The sequence below is a fragment of the Coenobita brevimanus genome, chromosome 72, assembly GCF_032717465.1.
Source record: "Coenobita brevimanus isolate Jiangsu-jjx chromosome 72, ASM3271746v2, whole genome shotgun sequence".
NCBI classification, from domain to species: Eukaryota; Metazoa; Arthropoda; class Malacostraca; order Decapoda; family Coenobitidae; genus Coenobita; species Coenobita brevimanus.
In genome coordinates this window covers 16,042,116-16,056,067 of record NC_137025.1, presented here as the reverse complement: position 1 = coordinate 16,056,067, position 13,952 = coordinate 16,042,116, and the positions used below count along the sequence as shown (strand labels likewise).

Here is a 13,952-nt window from a genome sequence, read left to right as displayed (position 1 = left end):
GCTGGAAGCAGCCATTCGTGAGTCCTGGGTAAATATATCACCCTAGCACCTGAGGAACCTGGCGCTTTCACTTCCACGACGTCTCAAGTCTGTGAAGAGGTGCAAAGGAAACCCTACCAAGCATTAAAGGTACTGTAATTATAATGCATTATTTACATGTTTTTTCCGTGTGTGAAAGGTTTGTTTTTGTATTGGGTGCGGCACCCAATACTTTTGTTGAATATTTTATATATATATATATATATTATTGCCAGATGCCTCAATCCCGTTTGGGGTGGCCACAAACAAATCGCCTCCAAGTCGCCCTGTCCCCCGCCATTTCACTGCCCTGCTCCCAGCTCACACCCCCCTCTCTCATATACCTCTCCACCCCATCCCTCCATCTCATCTTCGGCCTCCCCCTCCCTCTTCCCCCCTCCACCTCACTCACATACACTCTCTTCGTCAGTCTTTCACCCTCCATCCTCTCCATATGGCCAAACCACCTCATTGTGTTCCTCATAATTCTTCCTATCACATCCATATCCACACCACAACGCTCCTTTATATCCTCATTCGTCAGCTTGTCTCTCCATGTAACTCCACAGGCTCCTCTTAAATAACTCATTTCCACTGCTCTCACTCTCGACTTGTGTCCTTCCAACAACGTCCAAGCTTCACTTCCATACGTTAGAGTTGGTATCACAATACTGTCATGTAGTAACTTTTTCACTTCCATGCTCACTTCCCTGTTTCTTATCACTGCTTTCAAAGAACCAGAAACCTTTCTTCCCTGCTGTACCCTTTCATGCACTTCACCCTCCAAACCTCCATCCTTACTCATCACACTACCCAAGTACTTAAATGTACTCACATTTTCCAATTCCTCACCATCCAACCTCGCTGTACATTCACTGACTTCACCTCTCTCAAAGACCATCACTTTACTCTTCCCTACATTCACCTTTAGATTCCATTTCTTACACACTCTCCCAGACTCATCCACCAAGCCTTGCAGCTCCCCTTCGTCTTCACTCAACAACACAGTATCATCTGCAAACAGCAGTACAGGGGGTTTCCAAACACTATCCTCTCTCACCAGGGCCACTCCAGTATCCACTACCCTACCTTGTACCTCTTTTATTACCCCATCCATGTACAGATTGAACAACCATGGAGACATGACATGTCCCTGTTTCAACCCAACTTTCAAAGAGAAAAATTCACTTAGTTCACCATCCACACGCACTGCAGCCTTCGCACCATCGTACATACTCTTCACATCATTCAACAACTTCCCATCTACTCCATATATTCTTAATACTTTCCACAATTCTTGTCTATCCACCCTGTCATAAGCTTTCTCCAAATCCATGAAGGCTGAATACAACTAAATTCCCTTCTCTAGAAACTTTTCCACTAAAGATCTAAGAATGAATATCTGATCTACACAACATCTTCCCTTCCTAAAGCCTCCCTGTGCTTCTCCAACTATCTATCTATCTATCTATTGCCAGACGCCTCAATCCCGTTTGGGGTGGCCACAAACAAATCACCTCCAAGTCGCCCTGTCCCCCGCCATTTCACTGCCCTGCTCCCAACTCACACCCCCCTCTCTCATATACCTCTCCACCCCATCCCTCCATCTCATCTTCGGCCTCCCCCTCCCTCTTCCCCCCTCCACCTCACTCACATACACTCTCTTCATCAGTCTTTCACCCTCCATCCTCTCCACATGGCCAAACCACCTCAGTGTGTTCCTCATAACGCTTCCTATCACATCCACATCCACAGCACAATGCTCCTTTATATCCTCATTCGTCAGCCTGTCTCTCCACGTGACTCCACAGGCTCCTCTTAAATAACTCATTTCCACTGCTCTCACTCTTGACTTGTGTCCTTCCAACAATGTCCAAGCTTCACTTCCGTACGTTAGAGTTGGTATCACAATACTGTCATGTAGTAACTTTTTCACTTCCATGCTCACTTCCCTGTTTCTTATCACTGCTTTCAAGGAACCAGCAACCTTTCTTCCCTGCTGTACCCTTTCAAGCACTTCACCCTCCAAACCTCCATCCTTACTCATCACACTACCCAAATACTTAAACGTACTCACATTTTCCAATTCCTCACCATCTAACCTCGCTGTACATTCACTAACTTCACCTCTCTCAAAGACCATCACCTCTCTCAAAGACCATCACAAATATATATATATATATATATTTAAATAGGATGGAGGGTGAAAGACTGACAAAGAGAGTGTATGTGAGTGAGGTGGAGGGGGGAAGAAGGAGGGGGAGGCCGAGGATGAGATGGAGGGATGGGGTGGAGGGGTATATGAGAGAGAGGGGTGTGAGTTGGGAGCGGGGCAGTGAAATGGCAGGGGACAGGGCAACGTGGAGGCGATTTGTTTGTGGCCATCCCGAAAGGGATTGAGGGGTCTGGCAATAGATATATATATATATATATATATATATATATATATATATAGTGCTACTCAAAGGTTCCAGTAATTTGAATACTGTAGGAAAATAAGTTACCATACCTTCTTGTTCTCACTGTCACTTTTGAAGTAGTCCCCTTGGGCATGTATGCAGTGGTCCCAGCATTTTTTCCAAGAGTCCATGCATCCCTGGAAGGCTTCAGGCGTGATGGTCTTGAGCACCTCCTGTGGTTCTGTCTGGATCTTCTCAATCAAGTCAAACCGATGCCCTTTCAGTCGTAATTTCAGCTTGGGAAACAGGAAAAAGTCGCAGGGGGCAAGGTCAGGTGACTAGGGTGGGTGAGGAATGACTACCATGTTAGTGGAAGCCAGGAGCTGCCAGACAACATTTGATGTGTGGACGGGGACGTTGTTAAGATGCAGGACCCAGTCCTTGTTCTTCCACTGTTCTGGACGTTTGCGGCAGATGGTCTCCCTCAGATGCTGCAAAACTTCCCAGTAAAACTTTCCGCTGACAGATTGACCAGGTGGGACGAATTCCTTGTGAACAATCTCTTGGATATCGAAGAAAACGATCAACATCGACTTGACATTGCTACGAACTTGACGCGTTTTTTTCTGCCTCAGTGAATTGAGAGACTTCCATTGTGATGACTGCTGCTTTATCTCTGGGTCATAACCATAAACCCATAATTCATCACCAGTTATGACCTTGGAGATGAAGGTGGCATCATCTCTGACCTAATTCTTGAGCTAGCTGCAAACTGCAATGCGATGTGGCTTCTGCTTGTTACTCAGCAGTCTTGGCACAAATTTGCAGCGATGCATCTCGTTCCCAAAACGTCAGACAAAATGCGTTGCACACTCCCGTACGAAAGTCCAGCGATATCACAAACATCATGGATATTTCATCTGCGATCTGCAAGGATAGCTTGACGAACATTTCTGACGTTTTCTGGTGTTGTTGCTGTTGACGGTAGTCCAGAATGGTCATCATCTTCGATGGACGTTTGTCCTTCCTTGAACCGCTTGTACCAGAAAAATGTTCTGCTTTGGGACATGACATTGTCACCAAAGGCTTCCTGAAGCAACCAGTGAGTTTTTGCAGCCGTCTTGTTGATCTTGAAGCAGAACTGGATGCAGATTCTTTGTTCCGTGAGGTCCGCCATTGCAAAACCGCCAAACCACCTACACACCACGTTACAGTAATAAGCGTAGCTCAGCAACATGTCCGCTCACAGACACAGCTGGGGCCACACTGATGCACAAGGGGCGCTGCTGACTCCTAGCGGCAAAAGGCAAAACTGAAAACTGTTGGCTCCCTCTGTTCATATTACTGGAACTTTTGGGTAGCACCTCGTATATAATTGCAAAATGTATAAGGTATTAATAATGATAATGAACTACAGCTTACCAGTACGTAATATGAGTAAAGTCAAACATTATGCTCCTAAAGGTAACTGGAATATAAAAAAGTGACAGAAAAAAGTAAATACAATAAATAAGAACAATTTGAACTACAGTTGGATGCCGATTTCCCAACATATTACACATTGTACAAATTTCTTACTGGTACATCTTGAAGCAGGAGTACAGTGTTATTTGGAGTAACCACTACTTACCCTCTGATAAAAGAGTCAGTCTTATACAGTGTTATTCTGGTCCAGGTGTAGGAACCCAAGGTTAGTGTACCATAGTCAAGAACATTTCAGGGCTGGAGACAAAACTGTGCCCCTCATAGAATTTAACTCCCTTCTATCTGTACATCATTGAACTGAGAGAATTAAAAACATAGAACCACTGCCAGCTCCCCCAGCAGAGGAGTGGTACACATCCATAACCCATGCTGCCATCATCTTCAGCACCCAGCACATCTCTTTCAGTGATGAACAAGCAGACATACTTGTAGACCATTGTGTAAACATGAGCCATTTACACCAACATGGACTAAGTTAGAAAAACAAGCTTGTCTGCATAGGCAGTCCTTTCCGCCCAACCACAATGTAACCCTCTTCACTCCAAAACTGACATGTAACATAGAGAGAGAGAAAGAGAGAGAATTTACAAGCACAGGATCAGATGGCATTAGCAGCTAGAAACACTGAAAACCATGTGACATTGATGACCCCACAGACAGCAGCAAGCACATATATGCATGTGGTAACATTACCAGCATCTGGAAACATGGAGCAGTCATCATAAACAAGGACCCAACAAACCCTTCATCATGCAGACCCATTATACTACTTAGCATGCCATCCAGGATAACCATGTCTGTTCTTAAAATCACATCTTATGTCCTCCTCTTGCCCCCCACACAGCATGGTTTTAGAGTACTGTGCTCCACAAACACCTTCTAACCTTCCTCTTACAACCTGCATCTGATGGCATCAACACTGTGAGACCTACACAGTGTACACTTCTTACAACAATAGACACCATTAAAGCCTTTGATACCATCCTCCATTGCAAACTAATCACCAAAGTCTACATCACAGACCTGGATAACAACAAATCTTGGTGTACCAAATATCTTTTGGTAGACAGGCACATGTTACACTCTAGGGTAAGTCCTCACATGTGTGAAACTATCCTGATGGAGTTCCACAGGACTCTTTTCTTTCACTTACCCTTGTCAACCTATACATGCATGATATTCTTACATCCCAGCCACCTACAGACATTCCCTCATATGCAGATGACATTACCATAACATTCACACCACAGTGGTGAAACAGCTTATTCACTACAACAAGACTACCTCACCACATTTCACAAACTTCAGGCATGGGGTGAGAGGACAACATGCTGACTATTGCTCTAGCTAGATCCACCACCACACTCACTGCCAGCAACTAACATGAGCAGAGGTACACCCCTAATGTCTCACTTAACAATGTACCTGTGCCACACATGCCCTCCACTGAGATCCATGGAGTCTAGATGACACTGGGCTCACCATCAAAGATCACATACAAGACATAAAGAGGTGGTGCATATCTAGATTCAGTGCACTTACAGGAACAGACTTTGGGGTACAGAAAGAAACACTTTTCCTCCCCTACAAACAGTTTATTTATCGGATAAGTGATGTTCTATGGCTTCCTGGCATGGGCCATGGTTTATCTAACACCCACCACAACATGTAGATCATACAGGGCACTGCTGTATGCATATCACTGGCTGCATCACACACTTTGAAACCAAAGCCCTCCATGTTAGAATATATCTTGATAGGAAGGCACAAAGTTCTATGTGGCAGCCTGTGCTAACACAAACACCCCTGTCATTAGATGGTGGAGCCACACAAAGATAGCCTGACCCCTTCAACAACTTCTTACTTCCAGACACTTGAATGCCCACATACTTATTTCACATGCAGGACAGTACAACATCTTGGTCAGAATACTGTATTAGAAGCCTCCTTCTCAACATTTGCTCATCAGAGAATTGATGAAGTTCACCAGGCTTGGGTTAGAGAAGTGGACATCTCCCACTCCTCCTCAGTTACCACTTTAGGACTTGGATCGGGTGGAATCACAGATGTCATGTGCCCTGCTTGTCCATTAGGTCCACACAACAAAAAACACATAATGGATCACTTTACAAAACATGCCACACTAAGATGCATACACATCATCAATAGTGTAGGGAGCCTGTGGGAGAGCCTGCTAGGGGCAGTTGCTTTTTTTTTCGGTTGATGAGTTTGGTTGGCCAGACAGACTGGAGTTTAGCATTATCAACAGCAGCAACAACAACAAAAATCTATGAACAGTGTGTGTATAAAGGAGTTAAAAAGTACATACCAGTATTATTTCTCCAACCAGAGGAGCGGTACAACAACTTGTGTACAATGTGTGCAACGCCAGGTCGTTGTGATGATCAGGACGCTCATGCCGGCTACCAGGGGGCACTTCGCTGCCTCGTTGACTCATTTGGTGATGTTGCTTGGACGAAACTCTCGGCCGTCAAGGAATTCTTCAAAAACAGACCTGAGGTGCATTGATGGGATAGAAAGGGGATTGATTTATTGTATGAAAGATGTGCGGTAGGTTAGGCCTCTGAGATAGAGCTAGGATTCCAGAAGCCTGAATATTTAGTGAATAAGCATCTGACCCATTTCACAAGGCTTTCTGTTGATAGTTCTTCCTCTTTCCTTGTTTAAGGACCCTACTTCACCCCATCATTAAGGAGGAAATGAGGTCAGGATGATGATATTGATTCTGCATCTAACACATTATGTAAAATACATACGTGGAGAGAGGAGGAAAGATGAATAGATTATAAGGAGGGAGGGATAAAAGGGAAAGAAAGGGTGGAAATAGTGGGAGAGTGAGAGGAAAGGAAAGGGGGAGTGGGATGAAGAGAGCAGTTGAGGAAGGAGAGAGAGAGATAGAGAGATGTGAAGACAGGCAAGGGGACAAGGTTTCTGGCAAGAGTAAGCAATAAATATAATAGCAGATAATACTACTTTGGATAACAGAGGGGTGGGGGAACTACCAGGTAGCCCAACTAGTAGATAAAAAAATACAAGTGACCACTAAAATACTACTCCATCTAACAGTTGATGAAAACTGTAGTACTGCATTTAACAAGAGATGAAAACCATTCTTTCTGATAGGTGGCAAAGAAAAAGAAAATCATGGCAATAGGGTATGGTAACTACACTTAAGCAACGTTGGGTCTGGTTAGTACTTGGATGGGTGACCGCCTGGGAACACCAGATGCTGTTGGCATCCCTACGTCAAGTGGGGTTGGTGGAGGATTAGTGCCCCTCCCTGTAAAACAATTAACTCTAAGCCCTTGGCCACCCCGTCTGGGATACATGGCATCTGGCAATGAATGAAATGAAAAAACTACACTTGATTGTTTTATTGTTAAGCTGTCAATGAAGCAGCACCTTTTCTTCACTTAAATTTGCTCATTATTCATTTGAAAGTTATTCAGAAGTCTTTTTTTTTTTTTTTTTTCATTCTTTTAACCTTTCACTCATGAATCAGATGTTTGTTTCACTTTAAGTAGTATTTTGTGTGCTCATATCCTAGGTTTAGAATTAGGACTGTCTTCGTTCGTTTTTCGTTCATTTTTAAAGTCTCCAACATGCTTGCATGTGTTGGCCTTGGTCACCTAATGGTGGCTCTCCACGCTGCACGATCCTTTGCAGCCTCCCTGTTCAATCCCTTAACCCTGAGGTCACACATAATGACCTCGTCCCATGTCTTTCTTGGTCTACCCCTCATAACCCCATCCCCAATATTAACACTTCTCACCTTCCTCACCCAATTATCATCCCCCATCCTCTCCACATGTCCAAACCTTCTCAATCTACCTCTCCTCATCACAACACCAATACACTCCAGTCCCATCCTACCTCTCAACTCTTCCATCATAAACCCAGCCCCTCCAGGCCTTGGACACAGGGACGCACTGCACATCCACCTAATTATTGTCATTTCTGTACGTCTGAGCCAGCGAATATCTTCCTCCTTCACTGCCCTGGTCTCACTACCATACAGCATTACACTCCTAACACATGCTGCTTACAAAGACCCCTTAGCACGTAGGGAGAGTCCTCTCAATGTCAGGAGAGGCAAGAGCTCCCTGAACTTCTTCCAACCACTTCTCACCCTAGCCACAGAGCTAGCTCCAGCCCCACCTCCAGCACACAACATGTCTCCCAAATAACAAAACTCTTCCACACACTCAAGAGATTCACCAGCAAGTTCAATCCTTTCAAGTCTGACAATCTCCACCTGCTCACCCCGGCACGCCGTACACATAAAATCAGCATTATCTCGCAGTCTACCTCTGATACCACTACATCTCTTATGCACCCATTTATCACACACACCGCACAAGATGGAATTACTTCCCATGCCCTTGTGGCAAACTGCACAAGGCCACTCTCCCTCGTCTTTGACAGTACCGCCACCAACCCTAGATATCATCACTTTTGTTTTATCTGCATTTACCCTTAAACCCTTGTGCCCCATACCATCTCTCCACTTCCCAAACCTTTACTCTGCCTCCCTTTCGTTCTCTGGAATCAACACCAAATCATCAGCATACAACAACTCCCATGGGAGTCCGTTTCTAAATTCACGTGAAAGGGCTTCAAGTACCATGATAAACAACATGGGACTCAAGACTGACCCCTGATGCACACCAACATTCACGGAAAACTCATCACTCAAATCTCCATTCACTCTTACCTGGGTGTGAGTACCCACATACATGACCATAACCACCCTAACCAGCCACTCCTCCAAGCCAAGCTTTCTCATTGCCCACTTCACCACCTCTCTAGGGGCCCTGTCAAAAGCCTTTTCCAAATCAACAAAAACAAAATAAAGATCCCTTCTCCTACCAATATATTTTTCCTGAAGCTGACGAACAATGAATATAGCATCAGTGGTCCCCCTACCTGGCATAAACCCAAACTGCATCTCATCAGTATTCACTCTTTCTCTAATCATACCTTCTAAAATTCTCTCCATTACCTTCATTATCTGATCTGAAAACTTTATACCTCTATAATTTCCTCTTTCCAGGGCATCACCCTTCCCTTTATACACATTTACAATTGCACTCTTCAGCCAATCATCTGGGACAACACACTCATAAATAATCCTATTTATCAGGTCAGTGACTAAACTCACCCCTATATCGCCTGAGGCCTTCAACATTTAGGCAGTCAACCCAGACACACCTGCTGCCTTCCCCACCCTCATCCTGCCTATTGCCTCACTCACAGTAGCAGTATCAATCAAAGGCCAAGGGCCAGACACTGGATCTGCTGGCTCCAAACCTTCCCTGTCCCAGTCAAACTCCTCATTCAACAATCGGTTATAATGCTCTCTCCATGCATCTTTAATATCCTCACTGTTCACCACTACCCTTCCTTCATCATTCTTCACACACTGCTCACCTATAATATCCCGATTATCCCTCTTCACTTGACGTGCCACCCTAAATATCATATTTTTCCTTTCCACGTGATTTAGGTTATCAAGTAAAAGTCTCTGTGACTCAGACTTTTCCCTGTATACCTTTCTTCTAGCCCTACGTTTGGCAGCCAGATATTCCTCTTTGCTACTACCCTTCTTCCATTCCCGGAAAAGCCTTCTTTTCTCCTTAATTGCAGCTTCTACACCCTCATCCCACCACCAAGTTACTTTATGTCTTGGTGGTCCTCTTGTCCAACCGCATGTTACATCAGTAACTCTCAAGAAATTGTTCTTGAGGGCTCTCTACTGTTCATTAATGCCTCTGTCTGCAGCTCCCTATTCAGCCATCACTCTCCTCAACTTGCTATAGAAGGCATCCCGTACTACTTGGTTTTTCAGCTTCCATATTTTCCTCCTAGGTACATAAGTCCTCTTTTTCATCACTTGTTCTTTAAGCACCTTATCACAAATCAATAGTTTGTGCTGCTGCATACACTCCTCACTTCCTATAATTTTAACATCCCTCACTAACCTCCTATCGGCCCTCCTAACCAGAAAATAATCTTTCTGACTGCTATTTCCCCCAGACTCATACGTAATTAACCTACTGTCTCTTTTCCTAAAATATGTGTTGCACACAATCATGTCCGTTGCCTCCCCAAACTCGAGTATCCTTTCCCCTTCTCCATTCCTTAGACCATACGCACATCTCCCATGCACTCCTTCATAACCTTGTGCTGCTTCACCTACATGACCATTTAAGTCCCCTCCCAAAATCACTATCTCATCGTCCCGCATACCACCCACTACATGTATTAAATCATCTCAAAATCTATCTTTCTCTGCTTCATCCAATCCTGCCTGTGGAGCATATGCCGATATAATCGCAGCTATCTTTCTACCCAAACCAGAATTTTCACTACCAATATCCTATCGCCTACTCTCAAAACATTCATAACATATTCCACCCATTTCTCCGCAACCATCACACCAACACCTCCATATCCGTCTGTCCCCCCCTGCCAAAACAACTTATAGCAACAGTCCTTCCCAACAATCTTTCTGGTTGATCCACCCCTGTACCGGACTTCCTGCAAACACGTCACATCCACCCACCTCCTACTGAATGCCTCAATGACTTCCCCCGCTCTTCCCCTCAAACTTCCCACATTCCATGAACCCACCCTCATCCCCATGGGTGATTTACTGTCCTCAGGCTTGCTTTGAAACTTATATTGTTTTGTCATGTTCAGTATTAATAAAGGGGGACAGACATAGCACAGGTCCCACTCACTGCACATCCCAGGTCCAGGCAATGGATCTGGGACTCCTAGCCCACCAGCTTACCAGTGGCTGTGGTAGTGGCCTCGGGGCACCCTGCCAGGACAGCTGCAGGGACACCCTCCAAGCACGCCTTGGCACTGCAACTATCCCGCCATTATACACCAACTGATAGGGCAGCCTCCTGGGGCACTACTCCCAGGTTCGGGCCCCTCTCTATTGGGCGAAAGCGGCAGCCTGGGAACCGCAATGCCCTGAACTCTTTAGCACAGGCCCGAGCCCCATCTCGCCCTGGACCCATGATCTATGCCGGCGGAACCCCCACCACGCTCCCCCCCCCCAGAAGTCTGCCACTAGGTAGCGGGGGCAAAGTTTTCTGGCCGCATGCCCTTGCTGGCGCCAACCCCTGTATTGTAGTGGGATACATTGTGTGAAATGTAAAGTGCATGTGGTGTAGTGCATAGATAGTTAGAGGAAATGTTTGGGAGAGTATGCTGGTCTACTCTCCATGTTACTGTCACACTGAAAAGGTCAGGAAAGGGGGATGGTTAGATAGCTAGTGAAAGAGGTGCTCCAGCTCTCCCTATCACCAGCATTCCCATTTCCCTTGGGAGTACTACCCTGTTCGGCCCGTGGTACAGCCTCCTCCTACTTATTATTATTATTATTATTATTTTTTTATTTTTTTATTTTTTTTAACCTTCCACTCATGAATCAGATGCTTGTTTCACTTTTAAGTAGTATTTTGTCTGCACATAGGTTTAGAATAAGGACTGTCTGTACTGTACTCCTTCTGACATGTAAAACATTAATTTCTTTCCCAAGGTGTCAAAGGCAGACTTCGGACTACTATGTCCTGATGGCCGAGTGCAAGACCTGGACTCACCCAAGCCCTGCCACTGGGCATCTCGACCCTGGCATGCCTGGATCGCCCGTGCTGCCAATGAGTCAGTACCAGTCTTTTGTTTATTTTTACTATATTATCATGGCCCTAGGCTAAAGTAGATATGTGGGCCCCTACCTTGTCAGAAGACAAAACATTTTTAAAAGAGTATGCCAATGCTATGTTTTCTTCAAGATTAAAATTCATGTTGAGTAATTGACAAAGACAGACTAAATTACCATTATTTAGGAGGTGAAATACATCAGAATGTAATATACTGTACCTGTATAAACAAAAACACACAATTATACTAATACTATGCATCTCATTAAGTGACTGAGAACTTACATAAATGAAGCCAATTGTAGCTCTCACCTTCTGTCAGTGAAGGTTGGAGAGCCACTGGGTTCTGGGCCCTGGCCAGTGGGGGAGTGAGGAGCGTGGCTGTCTCTCTAGACTGCATCGTCATGGATAGAGTTGCCTGACATTCCTAGAGTGTCTGATTTTATGTTGCAAAAATGCTAAAACAGTGATTTGATTTATGTGAGAGGTGCAAATAAACATTTGAGTGGAAAGAGTGAAGGTGCAGTACAATAAAAACTTTGTGAAGATGTTGCCAAAGGAATGAAGATTTTGTTACCACACAAAGCTAAAAATTAAATTACAATATTCCCAGTACTATCCGGACGCCCACTTTCTGGACACACCACTTACCGGACATTGTGGACCTGGACCTTCAGAACCGAAAAATAGCCAAAAAAAGAAAAAAATCCCTGTCAAAATCCAATTTTTTTCCCCATCCATAATTTGAAGTTGCCGCGCGGCGCCAAACATCTGTTTACACCACGGCCCCTTCACCCCTTCCTTCTTCCCCCCTCCACCCCTCCCCTGTCAGGGCTGCCATTTGATATTTTTCATTAACAAATGTGGGCCAATTTGGTAACAAAAAATTCGTTTGGTAATGAATCAGAATAATGCATTACCAAATGGATTTTTCACATGTACAGTACCCTCGCGTCCAGCACGCGTTAGTCCAGCACGATTCGAGTCCAGCACGGTGAGCAATTAATTAGTATTATTTAATACGATTTAATTACTGCAACACGAGTGTGTTAGCATAACACGCACAGAGCTCCGAGAAGTGAGCCAAATCCGCAGAGTTCACTCTAGCACGATCACCTCCGGTCCAACACGGCCATACTGGACATTCCCATGATGATGATAGCCAATGAAAAACTTCTGATCAAGTAGCCTTCCCCGCCCGCTATCGTGACGTGATCGTGATGCCGCCCAATTAAAAACGCTTCTGGTGTCACGTGATGTTTTGTTTACATTTCTCCCGCCACAGGGCCACTCAGTCGCGTAATTGCATTGAAAGGTGCTTTTTTCTTGCTTCATTTTCTGCCCTTGTTACTGCATTTTACCCTGCTCACGATGCCTAGGAAGCCTTCTGAGAACCCCAAGAAGCGTCGGCACCTCCCTCAGGCCACCAAGCTAGAAAGCATCGAGAGGAAGAAGAAAGGGGAGAGGAAAGTTGACATTGCCAAGGCCTACGACATGAATGAAGCCAACATGATCATTATAAAAAACTTAAGACAAGATCCTGGCAGCCGAAGGCTATCACACGGCACTTCATACCAGGTTTGCCGAGGATACGATGGTAAATAGGAACGGTAACGTGGTAAAATTGCCGACGATACCACGGGCATTTGGAATTCATCTGGATGGATTCCTGCCGAGCATACGATGGGGAAAACAGTGTGACCAAAACCCAGGCGACTCGACAGAGAATGTATCGTACTACAGCATTGAACTTTTAGCCTGACACTGAATACATATTAATATTTTAGAATAAATATCAGTCATTTTGAAACCCTTCTCATCGGCGTGCGTACCAGTTTATAAACAAAGTTGCATCTCCTTATTCTCTACTGAGTCAGCGACAGCGATCACTTTCCACAGTCACGAGACGGGGCTCTGGCAACAGTGCGAGAAGCATGCACTTTGCCGAGGATTACAGGGCTAGGACAGGCAGAAACAGGACATTCCATGGCTGTGGACGAAGATAGTGATTCTGAGTGTGATTTCAAAGGATTTATGAGGGAGGTTTGATTTCGAAGGATTTATGAGGGAGGTTGAGGAGGAGCAACAGCCATAACCCGCTAGTGACGCCAGCAACCATCCTCCGGGGACCCAGTAGGACCAACTACAGCCTTGGATACCACCTTCCATTCCCAGCAAGCCCACCAACACTATCCTAAAAGGTTAGTTATCATTCATAGCACAGTACCATTTATTATAATTACAATAGTACCAATATATGTATAGGTATATGGTAGGCATTTAGGGTGACTCTTCCGAAGGTTGCTGACATAATTAATTTTTCCCCATAAGCTCTATTGTTAGTCCAACACGT

The 13,952-nt window shown here is 44.8% G+C and overlaps 1 protein-coding gene across 1 annotated transcript in view; it reads left to right on the top strand.

Annotated features, from left to right (window-relative positions):
• LOC145407194 (transferrin-like) overlaps positions 1-13,952 on the top strand; it is a 320,468-nt gene that overhangs the window by 101,520 nt on the left and 204,996 nt on the right. Inside the window, exons 6-7 of the mRNA XM_080278231.1 lie at positions 6,253-6,422; positions 11,479-11,600. Coding sequence (XP_080134357.1) covers positions 6,253-6,422; positions 11,479-11,600 — 292 coding nt within the window. The remainder of the gene's footprint in view (positions 1-6,252; positions 6,423-11,478; positions 11,601-13,952) is intronic.